The 19,260-nt window shown below is 38.6% G+C and overlaps 3 protein-coding genes across 3 annotated transcripts; all 3 read right to left on the reverse strand.

Moving 5' to 3' along the window:
• Window positions 1-648: 648 nt before the first annotated feature.
• On the reverse strand, window positions 649-4,884 carry LOC103420002 (ran-binding protein 1 homolog b). The gene is made up of 4 exons (XM_008358082.4): window positions 4,471-4,884; window positions 4,147-4,298; window positions 3,900-4,025; window positions 649-1,260 (listed from the first exon to the last, which is right to left on the reverse strand). Exons 1-4 carry the CDS (start codon window positions 4,623-4,625, stop codon window positions 1,022-1,024), a joined length of 672 nt encoding a protein of 223 aa, XP_008356304.3. The 5' UTR covers window positions 4,626-4,884; the 3' UTR covers window positions 649-1,021.
• A 378-nt stretch (window positions 4,885-5,262) lies between these two features.
• Window positions 5,263-15,530, reverse strand: LOC103418648 (clathrin heavy chain 2-like). Its single transcript, XM_008356757.4, has 30 exons — window positions 15,294-15,530; window positions 14,834-15,038; window positions 14,451-14,539; window positions 14,233-14,311; window positions 13,977-14,104; window positions 13,374-13,472; window positions 13,165-13,273; window positions 12,885-12,964; window positions 12,565-12,792; window positions 12,414-12,479; window positions 11,954-12,070; window positions 11,565-11,762; window positions 11,286-11,402; window positions 11,034-11,093; window positions 10,815-10,901; window positions 10,601-10,684; window positions 10,327-10,461; window positions 10,183-10,245; window positions 10,005-10,109; window positions 9,768-9,880; window positions 9,402-9,654; window positions 9,128-9,264; window positions 8,768-9,046; window positions 7,675-8,677; window positions 6,974-7,459; window positions 6,688-6,858; window positions 6,422-6,607; window positions 6,085-6,207; window positions 5,896-6,006; window positions 5,263-5,795 (listed from the first exon to the last, which is right to left on the reverse strand). Exons 1-30 carry the CDS (start codon window positions 15,336-15,338, stop codon window positions 5,652-5,654), a joined length of 5,100 nt encoding a protein of 1,699 aa, XP_008354979.3. The 5' UTR covers window positions 15,339-15,530; the 3' UTR covers window positions 5,263-5,651.
• Window positions 15,531-17,470: 1,940 nt separating this feature from the next.
• On the reverse strand, window positions 17,471-18,989 carry LOC103420013 (mitogen-activated protein kinase kinase kinase 18-like). The gene has a single exon (XM_008358090.4). The coding sequence runs from the start codon at window positions 18,943-18,945 to the stop codon at window positions 17,515-17,517; it is 1,431 nt and encodes a 476-aa protein (XP_008356312.3). The 5' UTR covers window positions 18,946-18,989; the 3' UTR covers window positions 17,471-17,514.
• Between the last annotated feature and the right edge of the window lie 271 nt (window positions 18,990-19,260).

Consider the following 19,260-nt stretch of genomic DNA (forward strand, 5'->3'; position numbering starts at 1 on the left):
TTTAACCTGAACGAGACTTATCAAACTCCTACTAATCCACCAAACAATTAGACTGGAAAAGTTTTCATCATAATCAATAGTCTTACATCTTTTACCTTTAACTTGAACAAAATTGTGGAGTTGGCAAAGCAAGTGATTTTCGCACTCCTTTACTCAAGTGCAAAAGAAGCTAAATTCATACAAGTTCCCGTGTACCAACAATATTTCATAACGAACAATACTTGATTACTCAAAAGATGAGTAGAAACTCCTACTCAAAATTGTTCGCTATCAATTTATAGAACTTCATGTCTATAATCAAAACCGCATAAAAATCAATAGTTACTAAGGTTGTTTAGTCATTATTGGTAAATACATTACGCACCGTCTATGTATTTGTTACAATAAATTGTCTAAACAACCTTACTTTTAATTTATTTTTTGCAGAGATGATCTTTACGATGTGATTCATAGTATGGACAATTCTAATCATGAGCACAAAGCTCTATGATTAAAACACTAAGAATTTTGAGTAAGAGTTGATACTCATCTTTGAGTAACCAAGTATTGCTCTTTCATAACAAAAGGTAACTCTTAAGCACTCATAAAGCAGTAATGGATTTGATATGTTTATAACGTGCAAATTGTTTCATGAATAGATAAGGCATGTTTCGGTATCAAATAGGATGGGGAAATTCTTTCATAACAAAGGTACCAAAACAGACTGACTGACACAATGTGAATCCAATAGAGCCTCACACATATTTGCCCATAAATAAAACTCAAAGAACCTAAAACCAAATCAAGAAATTATATCCAAACAAACGGTCCTCGGTTTATATCAATTTTCACTGACCTGTAACTTACTACCACGTAATCAAATAGGATGGGGGAAACTCTGTGACAACAAAACCGTACTGAGAGAATAACACACAACCCTTCATCCTTCAAACATGACCCGAAAGTCCCCGACTTTTGACGACAACGACGACATCAAAGGGGCCAAACCAGACCCAGTGCAAAATACCATCAACCTTCACTCTTAATCATCTTTCTTCTTCCCCTTGACATCAGGTGCCGTTTCTTCTGCTTTCTCCTCAGCAGGTGCTTCTGCTTCTTTTAGTGTATCACTCTTGGTTGCAGCAGGTGCCTCTGCCTCAGACTTCTCCCCAACACTCAATTTATCGAGAAGCCCAGCAGCTTCAGTAGCTTCCTTGCTTTCTTCTTCTGGGCTCTGGGATTCAGCAACTTCTTGAAACTTCTCCATGAACAATTTGTTATCTGATACAGCAGACAAACAACCAAACATCAACAAGCAAATTTCATGATGATGCTCGGGATCTTGTACCAAGATATGCTATAAACACATTTAGCACTTGCAGGCAACATTAATGCCAAGAAGACAAAAGTAAAAATTCTTGGAGAAGTTCCAACAAGCAAGTAGAGATTGGAAAAAGGTCCAAATTTACACTCTATGTGCAAAGGGGTATACATTCTTAGTACACGATGTCTCTATAGGTTTTAATCTTAGTTAAGTGTACCATTCCTTTTTCTTTCAAAAGAAAAGGCAGAACAGATTCGAATATGTTGATTTCAGTGACGTGGCCATAGCTTTAAAAAGAAAAATTAAGGATAAAAATCAACTTCACAAACATGATTAACCCAATCAGAAAATTACTCACCTAAGAGAAACAAAAACAAATCCACACAAAACAAAGAGTTATACATTAAATTTTTAACCTCCAATAAAAGAACAAGACATGTTGTAACCAAGGTATAAAATATCGATGATATCGGAAATATCGATAGTCCAAAAATACGGAAATACCGATGAAAATATCAGGATATTATCGATATCGATAAAAATTGAATAAAACCACGTAAATTGTAAGAAAAACTTGGAAAATTTTATTGAAACTTTGGAGAATGTTTATTTAGTCAATTATCTATTAGTTTATCAAAAAAATTAGAAGGAAATGCATTACATGATGGATTTAACTGATTTAAGTTGATTATACATTGAGCTGGCAAACACTGTGAGTATAAAATATGTAGTAATTAATAACAGAAAGATTAAACACACCATAATCATTTATATATAATGATTTACTACAATATTTTACACTTTATACATTGCATGGTAAGATACATGAGTGATTTAGAATCTTGATGAAACCACCATTACTTTTTATCTTGTCAAAAGTTGTAAAAGTTGTAAAAGTTGTCAAGAGTCAAAGACAGAGAGTCAGAGACACGGTTTTGAATTATTTGGAGGCTGTTTTTTTTCTCACACGCCACCACACACACACACAGAGTCAGAGACTCTCACACGCCACCACACATGCACACAGAGATCGAGAGCCCACACATGCACACAGAGACCTCAGTCTCTCGATCCTTCTCTCTTCTCCCTTCTCCCTTCTTCCACACACACACACAGATCTCTCGATCCTTCTCTCTTCTCCCTTCTCCCACACACATGACCTCCACCACCTGTGGACCGTTCGTCCTCCCCTTCTCACCTCCCGACGGCGACGAGCACCATCAGCCTAAACTTTAGGCTGTATGAGGCGGAGGATCCATCAAACCCGAGCGGGTTTTGGGATCCGGAGAGAGGATTGTAGAGAGAGGCGCAGATCTTGGCAGCTGCGACGACGGAGAGAGAGCGATATTATCAATATTATCGCGATATTATCGATTCACGATAATCAAGTGGAACACACTGAAAATATCGCTGTTGCAAAAAAACGATATTATCAACGATATTTCGCCAATAATATCGATATTTTAGACGTTGGTTGTAACATATACACATGTCCACCTAGTACATCTTTTCAAAGTTAAAATGCCAATGCTTTACTGTTGGTCATAGAATAGTTACTTATTGGAGAGCATCACACTCTAGAAACAGCTAATAGATAAAATAAACAACGCAATGTACATCATCAAATAACTCATAACACAAAGACACACATATATGGTTGCTTCTATTCACACCCGTCATCACAAACAAGTTTAACTCACAATTTTAATGTCACTTGCATCCCTCTTCAAAACCACTATCAAATGTTCAACTGACACCATTAATAAAAATGAGTTTTAACAAAACACTCTCGGTACTGTTCACTTTTAACAAAAAAACCACATTTATACATTTCCCTGGTACTATTCACTGTACCTTTAAAAAGGACATTTCATTAAAAGGGAAGTTTTTTTTGACTTTTCGTTAGTTTTTCCTTTAATAAAAACCGTATACTTATTAAACTCAGACAAAGGCATAGAAAGAAAAGTTATTAAATTTGGGTACTTCATGAGTTCGAAACGTCAAATATACTAGCACAGAAACAAACTTAGGTTGCATATGAAAGCATGGAACAGACTCAGATATATATGGGCCCTTTTTGCAAAGGGATCCCCATTTTTTCAAAAAATGAGGATTAGGTGTGGGGCCCACTCCACATCGAATTTCAACGATCCAAACTGTCTATTATGTAAATCTCGATTCATAGATCATCCTTGCAAAAAATCAATTTAATCCGAAACCATTTGTCTATTTAATTATCAAGATCAAATTTCATTGTTTCTTATATAACAAAGTATTCACTCATTTCTTTGAACCCAATTAGATGTCTTAAACATTTCCAATTTGGCTAATATTTTGCAAGGATGATCTATGAGGTACAACTTAAAAAATAGACGGTTCGGATTGTTAAATTCGATGTGGTGTGGACCCCACAACTAATCCCCATTTTTATAAAAAAAAAATTGGGATCCCTCTCCTTAAAGCTTCCTCTATATATATACATACATATATATATATATATATATAGAGACACACATAAAAGTAACAGTATCAGCAAGCAAGCTCAATTAAAAGTTATTTACGAAAAGACAAGTTGATTCAAACAAACTATACTCACTTTCAATGGAAGCGAATCTAATGCAGAAAAGCTCCTCCTTCAATTCCCCATCGGCAAAATCAGTTGCGTGCCAAACACAAGACTTCTCATTCCCGGCGTGCTCCTGGACTGTCATCTTCGGTAGAACTGCAATTAACAATATCACAGAGCACAAGCAAAAAAAATTCAAAACCCTAAACCCACAAATCATAACAAATCATAAAAATTGTACGTTCTTAAAGGTACACATGGACTGTGGGAGACTAACCGAGATGATTGGCGCAGATCTTTAGGGTTTTGGACTGGCGCATGACAAGGCGGACCTTGCCCGTCTTTTTGTGCTTGAGAAACTTGACAGTGCCAGCACCTCGCTCTTTCCACTGGTTACCGTCTTTATCAAATCGGTAAAGCTTCGCCTTCCTAATTACACAAACACAGCAAAGAGATTAATAAGGATTTAACAGTGTTGAGTACACTAATCGAACCAAACCGAATCCAATCAATCAAACCCTAGCTATGATCTTGCAGATCGGTGTAAAAAGCAAAAAACCCTAGAATCGGACGAGAAATGAATCGGGGGAGAGATGCTTACAGATCGAGGATGGCGTCTTCCTCTTCTTCGCCGGTGGTAACGGCGACCTCCTCGAGCCGGACAATCGGAGCGACCTGAGCTCCGGTGTCCTCGTCGTCGCCGGCGAGTGGGGCCTCCTCGTCTTCTCTGTGCTCGGGATCGGCGGCACTCGACATCTTGTAGAGAAAGAAAGTAGGAAGTAGGAGTGGTAGAAGATTGTAGAGAGATAAAGAGAGAAATATCAGATAGGAGCGTGTAGAGAGAGAATTCGGAACGGGATGAAGGTTGAGGGTTGTTGGGTTTTTATACCAGGAGAGCTAGCAGTAACACGCTCATAGACGGCTATTCAAAATAACGACAAAAAGGCCCAAATCACTAAGCCCAAAACTCTTTGAGTCACACGATAAGCTAATTATAATTAGAGATTGGACTCTCATAATCGAAACATCAAACTTCTCAAGTTTAATGTGAACTCAAGGTTCGTTTGGGAGTGTTTTTAGAATAGCTGAAAGCGCTTTTCGTGAAAATGTTTTTGGAACCCATCATCAGTAAAATGCAAGTTAATCCTAGAAAATCACTTTGAGTGTTTTTGAAATCCAAAAACATATCCATGGTCTTTGAGGCAAGACCTAAAAGACAGATTTTTTGGATCATTGAAATATATTACAAAGCCCCACAAAAACGTGTACAAAAATTATTTAAAAAAACTAGTACCACGAATCCGTCCCTATATATCTATATACTAAATACTTTTTCTTGTGCCCTTCAGATTTAAGGGGGCCCGGGGGTTGGGGGGACAATCTTCAAGAGCAATGGAAAGAAATGTCTAACTCACCAAGTGGGAAGTGTTAGTACAAAAATTTGAGCAATGAAAAGTTTCTTGACACTAACAAGAACAAGTTCAACAAAATTTCCTATACAGGTAGTAAGAGTGTTGCCACAACCATAGCCATGAACTAAGTGCAAGCACGGTTGCCATCCTACATCTCTCGAACAGCCAAGCAAAAAAGAATTTGATACTGTAAATTAAAAAGAATTTCTATAAACGTCACCATAAACCCGCAGAAAACAAAGATGTTGTACCGGCTCAACCCTTCATTGAAAACGAATTGCCTGCAGCCTGACAGAAGAGTTGCGGACATACTAGTTTCAACCAGTAGGAGTTGTTAGAGCGCTCGTAAAACCTCAATCCGTGTCAAAATTTAGTAAGAGGGGCCCATTTGCGGCATTCCAAATGGTGGCATTGGCGGCATCCCCATCCCTCCCATTGGCGGCATTGGTGGTGGAGCATAACCTCCCATTCCCGGTGGTGCAGGCAAGGCAGGCAGCAACTGAGCATACATATTCTGCAGATCCAAAAAACAATCGTCTTTCAAAATTTCTTGAAGACACAAAATTTAAAAGAAAGGCTCTCAATGACACAAGGATAAAGCAAAACAGAAATACCTGCTGGGCAACCAATTCCTTCTCCTCTTTCTCTTTGGCTTTCACCTCGTTTTGAGCTTCGATTTTGTCTTTAATAAGTTCATCAACCTTTCCTGTGTACTCTCGAATAAACTAGAGAGAGAAGGTTGGGTAAGTGAGGAACAATTAAAGGTAACTAATGGACAAAGACAACACCAATAAAAGCATTACCTGCAGAAGGTATGGTAAGGCAAAATCAATTATATTGTTCATCCACGCAAGCTCGAGGGCAACATCTGGCCGGATCATATCATAACAAACAAATAGGCATGCAGCAAAACACTCTTTCTTCCCCTGCATATACATTACAGAAGAATATGATTACAAAACCACATAAAAAATAATACTTTACAAAGAGAAAGGGAAATAAGCATGGACTGAACCGCCTTCTTTAGTTCATGAGGTGGAAAGAGGGAAAGAAATAAATGTGTATGTTTGAGCAGATAAATCCTTGCTTTATTTGGTATACATGAGCGCTCCTTAACTAGTGCATAGAAAGAACACAGACCTGCTCAATGAAATAGATAAGCAGTTCCTCCGAAAGTTCATGATCACCAGACTGCGAGCATGTCTCCATGCAATCTTTGTAATGATTGTCTTTCTTTGACAAGGCAATGGATTGCTTCCATCTACCTGCTTTCTTGTAAATGTATGCAGCAACACGTCTCATCTCCAAAAGCTCATGTTTCTCAAGCTGCTCATTTGCATCAATAACAAATAATAAGTACAAGCCTCAATCAAAGACTTCCCATGTATGAGAAACTTCAACCTCACCTTTTGAGCAAGACCGATCTGATCAAAGCTGTCGTGTAAATCTATTGATTCACGAAGCCTGTCATAGTCTTCCTCCTCTATGTATATTTCATTTAGAGCTTCATTTACAGCAGTTACATTGTTGCTCTGAACTGCAACCATGTATGGCTTTATGAGACAGATGTGACCAGCCTGAAACTCAAAGGGATTGAAAATGTAAGCACAAAAGAACTCTTTCCAAACCCTGCCAGAAGATAAATTTGGCAGCAGAGACCAGTATAAATAACATCGTGAGAGAGAAGCAAACCTTTCTCATTATATCCACCACTCTGGTGTGGTCGACACGAAGTGCAATCACATTAAGAACATCATTAATAACATCAGGATGTTCTTCTAAGTAGAAGTGCACAGCCCTATAGTAGAGTTCGACACTTGCAACTTTGACAATAACATCCTTGAATTGCATGTGGTCCCATGCTTCTGGGGAGTGGTTCATTATGGTAGTTGCAGCATTATCAAACTCATCATATTGGATATATAAGTATGTTAATTCGTTCCAGTGCTGCTGTTCATCACAAGCTCGTATAAGCTTGGGAATGTTCAGACGGGTAGAGAACAGTTTAATGTGTTCCATAAGCTTCTCAGGACGGTATCTTGCATAGAGAACTCCTAATTCCGTAAAGATGCCCATATGTGCACGCTCCAACCCTAGCCCACTCTCCATGAGACTAATGAGCTCATTAAAGCATCCCCTGTTCTGGTAATACTCACAGACCTCTTCCAAATCATCCACCTATAAATAAAACATGCACGAGTAAGGAATAACCAAAAGTATAATTGACCAACCAATTAATTGTGTCCTATGGTGCTTACAATCTGCAGTGCTTACAACTTAACAAAAACTTAATCCAAGAATACACCTCCCATTTTAGGAAACATCTTAATAAACAAAGCATCAGATATAACTTCGGGAAGACATGCAAAATTAACATAAATGGTAAAGGCTACCTGAATGATGATGTTGAGTCCACAAATCTGAGCTAAGCGGAATTCCTCAGCATCAACGCATGCAAAGCAAACGAACTTCCACGTTTTTGAGCTGTTAGCTTTCCGAGCTGCATCAACGGCACCTTGAAACTGATTTAGCTTCACAAGAGTGCATGCTAGTTTACCCCAGTTAGAAATGAATGCAAATATGATCTTGGCTGCTTCGTATAGGGCCTCATCAAACAAGCGATCCCCAACATTTTGGAGATTGGCAACATTTGGCATAAGAATGAATTCTTCAATATCACCAAGCCGATCAATCTTAGCATACGCATAAATAAGTTCACTGTCGACCTTCGGCTCCTTGGTCTTCTGCCTAACCATCAGAAGGTACCTTACCAAGTCATGATATACATCTGCATCCTCAGAAGCACGTATGACATCCAAAAAGTGGGTGGCATCATCTGCACGGATGAATGATTCGATGGCATCACTCACTAATCCCTCTCGCAATTGGGCCTTGGCCACCTGGCTCCAAACAGCATCTTCTTCAACCCGGAATGCAAACTCTACAGCTCGGTCAATGCTCTGAATGTTATCCAACAGGACATTCACAGCATCAACATTCAAATTGAACTTCTTGAAGATTGCAAATGCTTCTTCATACAATTGAGCTTCTACAGCCATTACTCCAACTGCGGGTCCATCAAAGTTGTCTAATCTATTGATATAGTCCATGACTCTGGATGGATCAGCTTTGATGGCAGTCAGAATTAACAGATTCTGCAGATTGAAGTTCCCACTAAAAGCAGAATTTTGCAGCACTATCTTTTCAAGAAGCTCAATCAACTCGTGTGGAAGGTCCGCAGTCATAAATGCTTTAACAGTTGCTGAAACTTGCTCAGGACTCTTGCTTTCAGGCAAGGCAGTAGATACAACTTGATCGATTAGTTGCCTTTTATATTCATTTTCAGGATCAAGGACCTTAGCCCAGAGGTCATCATCCATTCTTTCCACGACATATCTGACATACATATATCAAGTAAATAGCATAAGAGAGCTACATACAATCATGATCCAATAACATCTAACTGCCAAACAGAAACACACAAACCTGGCCTGGAGTTTGAACAAGGAATTTTTATTTGTAACATTAATGAGCTCATCATCACATTGCCCTCTACGGTATGCAACAACAGCAAGGGTAGGATCCCTTTTCTCACAATATTTACCCACAACGCGAGAATCATAGTATGGGTTAGTTGTGAGAAAATGCTCAGGATTGTTGCCGCTATCTATGATGATTTTACCCAGAGCATTGTGGACATGTACGTCTTGGCTTCCCTCACTCACAAGATGCTCCAAAAATTGAGTGAGCAAGCGAAGACGATTCCTGCAAATAGAAATCACAGAAACGATAAGCAACTAATGTGAGTGATGAAGGGAAAACGGGGTCATAAAGAGATCACTACACCTCTTTTCACATTCCTCGACAAGGGGCTCAACCGGTAGAAGAGAACGAACTGATAGAATAAGACCCTTAATGAAATCTTCAGGACATTCATCATCCAGTAGCTGCCCTACAACTAAAGGAGCATTTCCTGGATTGACCTATCAAGCCAAATAAGATCTATAACGGTCGATGCTCAATTTGAATAATAACATTGACAAAGCATAAGAAATATAACAGGAAACCTGCAATTGGAAAGAAAGAAAAACGTTGATATAAAGCCTCCAAGTACAAATACCTTTTGGACATAACCTTCAATGTAACGAAGCATATTGTTCGTATACAGATAATGGGTGAGATCTGGAACAAAGCCAAAACGATCACAGACATTAATTAGAGGACGTGCGTCTGGAAGCTTTGCTTCCATTAAAAAGTTCTTAGCCTTTTCAGGGTCATAAAAATTTGATTCCCGTGTCACACGCTCCACCTCCTTAATCTGTCCAGTTTTTGCAGCTGCTTCAATGTACTTGAAATGAATATCGGGATCCTCGCTGTTCAGAAATGATGAATAAATGAAAGGGACAAAGGAAAAAGAATGCCACAAAACTTGCGGAGCAAATGAATGTCATCTGTAAATTTCTCTTCCACCTAAAGAAACTGATACCTGGAGCTCAAATATGCGCCTAGGAAGAAGTACAGCCCCTCATAGGACTTGAACTGCTCAAACAATTTTATACACTTATCTACACCCAGTTGCTCGCAATACTCTTTGGCGGTCTGTACAAAAATGATCAGGTAAGCCTCAACTTTATAAACGATGAAAGAGCAATAACTGGTAAAAATTATGTGTATATATATATATATATTAAAAAAATAAAAAATAATAAAAAAAGCACTTTACCTGTACAATAATCTGGAGATTGCCCCTAAGATTGACCAGCAGAAGATCTTTCATGCACTCAAGAGCCCATTCTACAGAGAGAGTTCCAAAGAACTCGACAAGAGCCTAAAATACACATTGTAGTTAGATATATACTACTCCACATATGATCAAGTTATAAGGACATTTAAGTGCCAACCTGAGGGTCAATTGCATGTGTGTTCACGATGACACGTTTGATATCAGGCAATTCAGTGTAGTGCTGCACATTAAACATACTATTAGTCAGGAAACAAATTATCATTTTTAAATGAAATTTATCAGAATCCAAGAAGTACTATACCTGTAGGGCACGCAAATACAAACCAGCTTTTTCACAAAGTTGACCAATGCGTGGGCGATCATAATAGCTGAACATACCATTGGCCAATATAGCATCCGCAACATTTGGAAAAGTCACAAGATTGATTTCCAAAACCTAAACGAAACATAATATGGAGCAGATAGGTGAAGATACCAACTCTAGTTGTACTTTTAGCTTTGTTTTTGAAAAAAAAAAAAAAAAAAAGGACAAGGAAGGGGAAAAGAAACCAAAGTTTAGAGAAAGGGTTATGAACCTTTGTCTGAAGGAATCCATGCTCAGGTAGATTCGGCTTCAGCACATCCAACAAAAAGGCTGTTGCTTCACGGATCAAGTTCCTCTGAACAATAAGAGAAAATACACAGATAAGAAGTCCCAAAACTCATACTGTTCAGAAAAACAACAAAATGAAGAACATATTCCAACCAAAAATTGTTGACACAACATAAAAGCATATATTCAATTCAAACCTGAAGGAACAGATCGGTGATGGTATTGTAGTCAATGGGGCAACCTCCCTCCATTTGAGACATCATTAGAGCAAAATTAACAGCCCCCTGCCATCAAGATGGTTGAAGTTTTTTCAATGTCAGACAATTTAGCTCAACTTGTAAGAAGAGCAAAGTACATAGTTACAAAACCGTTGTAAAGAGAAAAGTGCCTCAAACTTTCAAGATAAATGCATGTACCTGGGGATCTGCCCGCAAAATTGTTTGGAGAAGGAACAAATAATCAGGTGTATATCCAACCTGTGACAATTTAAAAATCATAATAAGATAAAAATCCAGTAAGAGCCATGGTCCATGTTATTTATAATGATAATACCAAAACTGACACAATAATAGTTTTCAGCAAAGATAATATTGCTGTTCAAAATGAGAGAATTTGAACAATTGTATCTCATTAAGATTCTAGTTCAAAGAAAAATAAAGTTGTGTTACCTGCTTTGAGTATATCAAAATCTTGTCAAATTCCCTTCTCTCAGCAAATGCTGCAACAACTTTGGGCGTTGCTCGAGCTTTGATGTATATTTTCAAAGCGAGGTCATTATCCACTGTCTGCATTGTATATATGTTTCATAATATTAGTATGACAGTATAACTCGGAAGAAAATCAAGCGGCAGCAGACTCAACAACGACATTGTTGAGTAAAAGTTGAAGAGCTGTCTAACATGATTCTCTCCTTTCTCTTTTTAGGTTAGCTAAGATCTGTTTCAGACCTTCACAAGATCTCCAAGCTCTTCACTACATTCTAGCTTGTCCTCTGCTAGCCAATTCTCCAAAAGATTCTTTTTGTTCTGATTTACAACTAAACGTGACAGTTCTAATGATTCATAAGCATTGAGTTTTCCCTTAGTTAAAAGAGTTCCAAAATACTGCAATAGAGGTGGGGTTTGCCCAGCTTGCACAGGAACACTCTGCAAAGAATAAATAATGTGTGTAAATTAGATCCTGATACAAAGATTACATACTATATAGTCTTGTAAAGGAAGCACAATGTATCCAAAGGTAATCTAAAGGTGACACTGAGAAGCACAAAACTATAAAGAATATATATGTATATAAAGTTTATAAACTGACACATGAATAAAATATCAGAATGCTATACCTGAAATTTAGCAACAGTATCAGGAGTACGGAGTATTCCCATTGGAGATTCCGCGGCAAGCTCTGCAGCCTCCTTATACTTTGTCTGAGAAAACAACTCTTGGAACCGCTGGACAACCTGAGCACGACAACCATATATTGTAGTTTCAAGATGTCACAAAGTACAAACAGAAAACAATTGTGTATTCATATTTTGTGAACACCCACAAAGACTTAAATTACTGAAATGCACCATAGAACTTCCCAGAAAAAGGTTGTTTTCAGAGTGAATATAAGAATGATCCAGTTTCTACATATCACTACATACTCAGCATAAGGGGGAAAGACAAGCACCCAAAAAAACACCCACACTATCGTTATATACTGATTTCCTTCTTCAACACCACAAGAAGTATTGACAACAACTAAGATAAACGTGCCAATTTGAGAAATTTATGACAAAAACCAACTGCAATCGTTACCAGGTCCTCAGCACCAGGAAGGTTTCCTCTTTTCGCAAGACTCACTGCAAGCCCCAAATTGTTTAACTGCAAAATCCCCAAACAATAAATTAAAGACCCAACACTTTCTTTTCTCCAGTAGTCAAAAGCACAAAATGATTCAAAAGCATACCTGACCACTAACAAATGGTACAATTGTTTGTTCATTTATAGTGGCAAGTAAGACCTGGCCTCTCCTATTGATTGCATAAAAACCCCCAACAGTTGAAGCTTCAGCTGTCAAAAATATAGGATCTGGACTGATTCGATTTCTATAAACTGCAGTTGCTGTCTCTAGGTCATATACAAATAAAAGTCCAAGCTTTGTGACAACATATATCAACCCATACTTTTCCGATATCTGAAATCAAGAAGAGAAAAAAAAAGAATGTAGTTTGATTGATAGGTAAAATATATGGGATAAATCAAAGTAATAACAGCCAAAAGTAAGACCTGCATTGATACTGGAAAGTCATCAGCAAAATCAGGAGGAAAGAATAAATCTGCTTGCTTCTTAGTATATGATGGTTTTCCTGATGACAATTCACAGTAAATTAGTTCCAGAAATTAATCCTAAATCAGAGTAAAGCATGTCACAGATGCATAAGACTACAAAAGGATTATGACACAGAATATATAGAAAAGCTAGCCAACAATAAATGTTAGATCTGTGTGATGTGCAGTAATATATTCTCATATATTTTAAAAGGAATCCGGTGAAGAAGCAGTGTACCGGGCTGGGCACCAAGCTCAATTACATGCATCTTTGATGTAACCTGTCCAGCATTGGAGGACTTTGAGGCAAAACAAATAAGAATTGAAGGATGCTCATTCCCTGGAACCTGCATGTAACAGAAAAGTTAGTAAGGATTAAATATAGCACAGTAGTAAACTGCATATCTTTAAGCCAAGAGAAACTGAGAAAGAAGTATGGCACCGCACTTTAAATGTGGCAAACGATGCAGCATGTGCTTCAAGAGCCTGACTACGTTTCTGTTCCACAGAAAAAAGCTGCATGTTTCCTTTGACAAGTTGTGGCCTCTGCAATCATTTTGGCAGAAGAAATATGTTAAACTGTTAAAGATGTCATTAAATCTGGTAAACCATAATTAGCTCCAGTCGTTAAATTATAATTAATGAAATAAAAGTAAATAAATCAAATGACAAAAATCTTCTTTTCAATAAAATAATTACATACTCCCAAGTATTAGTAAAAATAAAAAGGATAAAATGCTGAATTATAATGAGTGCAACTAGAACATCTTATCTAATCCCGGCTCCCATGAATTGAAAACAGCACAACATTTTGACCACTCTTCTAAATCTTTTTAGCAACTTCACAAGTAAGTAAACATTAAAAAGAAAATAGCAATAATGGGTAATGTCCAAACATATTAACCATCTAATGAAAAAATTATTTTCATACAGTTATGTACAATTATAGAGGCGCCAGTTCACACACTTCAGATTTTGAGAATTCATCGACAGGATTACAGAGACAAAAGCAGTACAAAGGCAAAAAAGGGAAACAAGATAATCACTCACCTCTGCTGAACCAGGAGCAATTCCAATTAAGACCAACCACTTTTCCGAAGGATCACAACGGTAGTTGATTATTTGATTGTTTGCCAAATTAGCTGTCCGCTCAAAGACCTTTGTAGGCTCGGAATCACCTAAAAGTCAAATATATATAAAACATGTGCAAAAAATATAAGAATAAAAAGCTCTGTGGAGAGATGAGATAATGCGAAGAAAACAAAATAAAAGAAACCAGATTCAAGGATAGGTAAAGACGACTTACCTTCAATTAACCAATGATATACTGAGGTCTGAGTGACCAGACCTAGCATCTTTGGAGTGATCCACTTCCAAAAGACAACCTACAAAGAACGAAACAATGAGCAAACAGAAACATTAGGATTAAAACCAGTTACCAAATCAAATCTATAAGAAAAGATTTTAAACGTTCACAAGATCACATTCAACGTTGTGAATGCCAAAAAAGGGCAAGATCATCACCTGCTCAGGCATTTGATGTGATTTCATCTTTGCTTTCATTTCAATGTTAAAGATTTGTAAATGGTCCTGAGCAGTTCCTTGGACTTGAGCTACACATTAAATTCAGCCATCGATCAGCGAGGCAATCACGACAACAAATAATTAAGAAAATAAATTAAACAACTCAACACAAACAGTGTCAGTTTGAATTCCACAGAAATAAATTTCAAATAATCCTTCATATATGCAGTAACCAATCATTTCTTACAATCAACAAATGGTGCATGTGAATAATAGCAATGACACAGTTGCGATATACTTTCACAGTGGTAACTCAAGCTAAAATTGCATTACTACACATTGGAATTGCTTCAATACATTGATTTCAAGTATTCAAATTTTACCTTTTAGAGCAAGAATTCTGGAATTGGGATTCATCAAAGCCGAGTCGGCGGTAATGGGTCGACGCAACGGCTGCATGGGCATGTTCATATCGATGATAACGACGCTATTCTGCGGTGATGTCTCCCTAACACAAATGTACTTATCCGATTCCATAGTCACATGCGTAAACGTAATGAATTGGGGATTGATCCCAATACTAGGCAGCTGAAAAACCACACAAAATACAAATCAACAATCACATTATCGCACTCGATCACTCAAACACAATGCCAAAAATCCAACAAAACAAAATACAGAAAATTGCACAAATAATACATAATTCGCAAATGGGTCACTGGGAAACAGAGTGAAAATGCAGTTTCCTAAAGGATCTGGATCGATCCGATGAAGCATTGGATCAAATGAGGAAACCCCAGAAACGGTTCGATGAAATAAGGATCGAGATGAAGGTGGCATTACCGTGAGGGCCTCTTTCATGGTCATGGGGGCATTACCGGCGGCCATGGTGCCTGGGTCGGGGCTTCGATAGGAGGACCCGATAAGCGGAGAAGAATGTTGCACAGCAGAAGCTTCTGTTTGTGGATTTGCAGAGGGGAGAGAGAGAGAGAGAGAGTCTGTGTGGATCTTGTAGTATGGGAATGTATACAGAAGAGGAGGAGCTATAGTATGCGTTTTTTCACGCGCAAAATTTGTGAATCGATTGCTGAGTGGGGTTGTACGTTGTGAACGTGATGGGTTAGTCGAATGCACTTGTCAACGTACAAGGATTGCACGTAAGTCGAATCATTTTGATGAAAAAGCAGAAATATTTCTAATTTTAGAAGTCACCATGCGTTTTTTATGAATTTGGATCCTCCGGGACACAACTAATAAGAAATCTGAACCGTTCAATAGAGAGGATGAAAGATTCAGGTCCTTAGTTGTGTGAGGTGATCAGCATAATGAGTTCATGAAAACCGTTGAATTCAATTTGAGTGATACAAATTTTATGTTTCATGAGCTCCAGACAGTGAGATTCGGATAAAATCTATACATATAATAATGTGTACTTATCATATTGTGTAACAATTTTATCTCATTGTATGTTTGTTTTATGCATAATAGTTTAGAAATCTTAAACACTTTGTAGCTAAGAAACCCCACAAAAGGTTTTTTTTTCTTTTTTTTCTTTTTTTGTTGCTTGAGTAATTTTGTCAAACCATACAAAGTTGTAAGGGATATTACTGTTCTAATTACTAACAAAGTGAGAGAAGATAGTTTAAACTCGAGACTTAATAGATTGAAAGTGATGTCTTATTTATTATTAAATTGAGATATTTAGAAAAATAAAAAATTATAACCATAAAGTAAAAACAATAATGTAAGTTAGACTAGTTGATCTAAGTAGCCAGTTCACTTTTTCAACTCGAATTAGAGTAGCGTTTCCCAAAGAGTAGTTTAAAATGTTGCAAATTTGTTCTTTTTTTTAAAAAAAAAGAAAAATATTAATGGGGAGTTGGGCTTATTTTACATGCCGATTGGTTTATTGTATGGGCTTGCCTAGTAAAATAACTTGACCGACATGTGGGCACCCTTATTAGTTTAAGCTCGGGGTGGCCTTCTACTATCTCATTGGGCTAGTTGTTCTTTTCCTACTTTTCTATCATCAACTATGTTTAACGACACTTTACTGCATTGACAGAAAGCGATAATGTCTATATATTTTAGTGCAAGTTTGATCCCAATTAATCCTCCTCCCCTCCTTAACATTCAACACTTTAACCCACTAACGTAATCGCTTCTTAAAAAAAAAGAAAACTATATTTCATTTTTATTTCAAAAGAAACAAACATAATTGTCACAGCAGTCCACCATAGAGATCAAAACTTGGAACGAATTTTAAGCTTTATATCCATTGCGTCGCGAGCATTTGGATGACAGTTTTTAAGGGCATCTCAGATTTTCAAAAAACAGCACCCAGCTCTTACATGAAAAAATTTTGAGTTTAAAAGTCAACTGACCCACCTTGCCCCAAGGTGGATTCCCCCGGCATATATCAACGCTAAATTAAGGACAAAAGAAAGTGTCAAGATCGTTTCCATTAGATTGTAGTGTTTGTTTGTTGGTGAATTATCAAATGCAATTATACTCAATTTGGTGCATTAGTTTAGTGTTTGTTGGTGAATTATCAAATGCAATTATACTCAATTTGGTGCATTAGTTTAGTGTTTGGTGAAGAGTCAAGAAACATTCATGAGAAACTTTTTCATGACCAATTAAACGATCAACCTCAATAACCCACCAAATATCTCAGATGTCAACAAACAGTTATAGTCCCTATCGAATTGTTTACGAAACCACGTGGTTTGTGTTGCAAATTGCAGTGCATAATCTTCTCATTTCCCCACTTGTTTCTTCTTCGCCAGGCCTACTTCCATCCATAATTTCGATATTTTAGCAAATCTCTCGTCCCTATCAACATTTGATAGTATAACCCCGCTCCAATTTGCAACAACTTGCAAACTCAACTCGTCCCAATTGCACTCGCACTAGTCCACAAGAAATAAATTATGATGAAATATGACACTTTTTCAGATCACAACGAACTAGTTACGAACGTACATTGATATCTCTTATTTACCAGTAAAAATGATCCATTTAACGTAATACTTTATATTTCTGATTTATTTAATAAAGTGCGTCAAACTTTTGATTCGTTTAACGTATTAAGTTTAACAACGATTAGACTTTGTTCAATCATCACATTCACATTCATATCTCCATGCCAAGATAATGAAACATAAACAATATAACAAATAAATAGAATTCGTAATTTATTCAAGAATATCCCAATAAAATATAAAAATAATAATAATACTTTGCTTCCGCACAAATTACACAAGCTTTGACGTGACCTTTTTCCAACTCCTAACCTTTCCACCGCCAAATGCTCCCTTTTCGAACCGCTGGCGCCGACCGCGCACCACCCACTGTAGTTAACACCTCTCTGCACTGAACCACCGCCACTTAGGTTGTCTAATTCCAATTCTACCCCTCCACAATTACAATATTCCTCACTCGTCCCTTCTTCCTCACAAGAGTTCGCGCCACCTGAATATTCCCTCACCACCGTCCATCCGTCCGATTCCCAATTCGCCCCTGCCTCCGTCGCCAATTTACCAATCCGGTTCCTGGCAGAAACCTCGCACTCCTCCTCGTCCTCGCCATCGACGTCGTCGGTTTGATCACCGAACTCGGAGTTAACCCAGTCGAGCACGGACCGTGGCGACGAATAGGCGACTGCATTAAGCGACGCGGAAGCCAAAAATGGGTGCTGCAGCAGCTGATCGCAGCTCCACCGCTCCTTCGGGTCCCTACTCAGACACTTGCCGAGAAAATCGCGGCCCGTTTCCGACAACTGGGTCGGGAACCGGGGCAATTCACCCGACAACCCGATCCGAGCCAGCGTCTCCATCCCGCGATCCTCCCACGCGGGCTTTCCGGTCACCATCTCGATAATCGTGCAGCCCAACGACCATACGTCGGACTCCGGCCCCTGATATTCCCCGTTAATGACCTCCGGCGCCATCCAAAGCGGACTTCCTCGCGGCGTGATTCTATTCGTCCACATGTCATCCGACAAGACAATCGCCGAGCCGAAATCGGCGAGCTTGGCTTGGTTAATCGCGGGGCCCACCAGGACATTCCTCCCCTTCACGTCGCAGTGAACAATGCCCTTGGAGTGAACGTGCTTCAGCGCCGAAACGACGCACCAAACGCGCGACCGCAGCGTCGTTTCGTCCACGTCGGCGTCCACGGCGGTGCCACCTGGCAAGTACTCCAAGTGGAGATTACGAAACGACGTCGCAGATTCGCACGAAACGTCGTCGCGGAGGTAACTCACGACGTGCGGCGAGGAGAGCGACCGGAGAATTCGAATTTCGTTCTCCAGCGCCTCCAGCTGGCCGGGAAGACACGCGGCTTGATCGACCGACTTGACGGCGAAGACACGACCGTCCGATTTGCTGACCCCGATGCTGACGGTGCCGAACGACCCTCTTCCTATGCATTTTCCTCGTACCCAAGAAACCGTGTCGTGAGAATGTTGAGTGTTTGAGTTCATTTTTCCCATGTCGGAATTTTTATTGCGTGTTTTCTTTTGTGTTTTCGATTTGAGTCCAACCGGGTATTTATATGTGCGGGAGATCCTAACGAAAGTTCGTATATACCTTTTTTATTTTTTATTTTTTATTTTTTAATTTGTCGGAAAAGATAAAAGGAGAATTTTTTTGTGAGGGTGACATGGAAATTGCAAATGGATAAACAGGGGAAAGGCGCGTGTGTGATGACGTCAGCGAGGCATCTTTGCCCCTTGGTTTGTGTTTACGTAGGGAATGGATAGTGGGGGTGGGGGTGGGGGTGGATACTTGGTTTGGGAGGTTTATCC

This window comes from Malus domestica, chromosome 03, assembly GCF_042453785.1.
Source record: "Malus domestica chromosome 03, GDT2T_hap1".
NCBI classification, from domain to species: Eukaryota; Viridiplantae; Streptophyta; class Magnoliopsida; order Rosales; family Rosaceae; genus Malus; species Malus domestica.

Coding starts and splice junctions, on each gene's coding strand:
- LOC103420002 (XM_008358082.4), bottom strand. CDS start 4,625: ATGTCGAGTGCCGCCGATCCCGAGCACAGAGAAGACGAGGAGGCCCCA. Junction 4,299..4,470: donor GAAGACGCCATCCTCGATCT/GTAAGCATCTCT, acceptor TTGTGTAATTAG/GAAGGCGAAGCTTTACCGAT. Junction 1,261..3,899: donor TAGATTCGCTTCCATTGAAA/GTGAGTATAGTT, acceptor CTGCTGTATCAG/ATAACAAATTGTTCATGGAG.
- LOC103418648 (XM_008356757.4), bottom strand. CDS start 15,338: ATGGCCGCCGGTAATGCCCCCATGACCATGAAAGAGGCCCTCACG. Junction 6,859..6,973: donor TGGTGGATATAATGAGAAAG/GTTTGCTTCTCT, acceptor TTTGAGTTTCAG/GCTGGTCACATCTGTCTCAT. Junction 6,208..6,421: donor TTATCTATTTCATTGAGCAG/GTCTGTGTTCTT, acceptor ATGTATATGCAG/GGGAAGAAAGAGTGTTTTGC.
- LOC103420013 (XM_008358090.4), bottom strand. CDS start 18,945: ATGGGAAAAATGAACTCAAACACTCAACATTCTCACGACACGGTTTCT.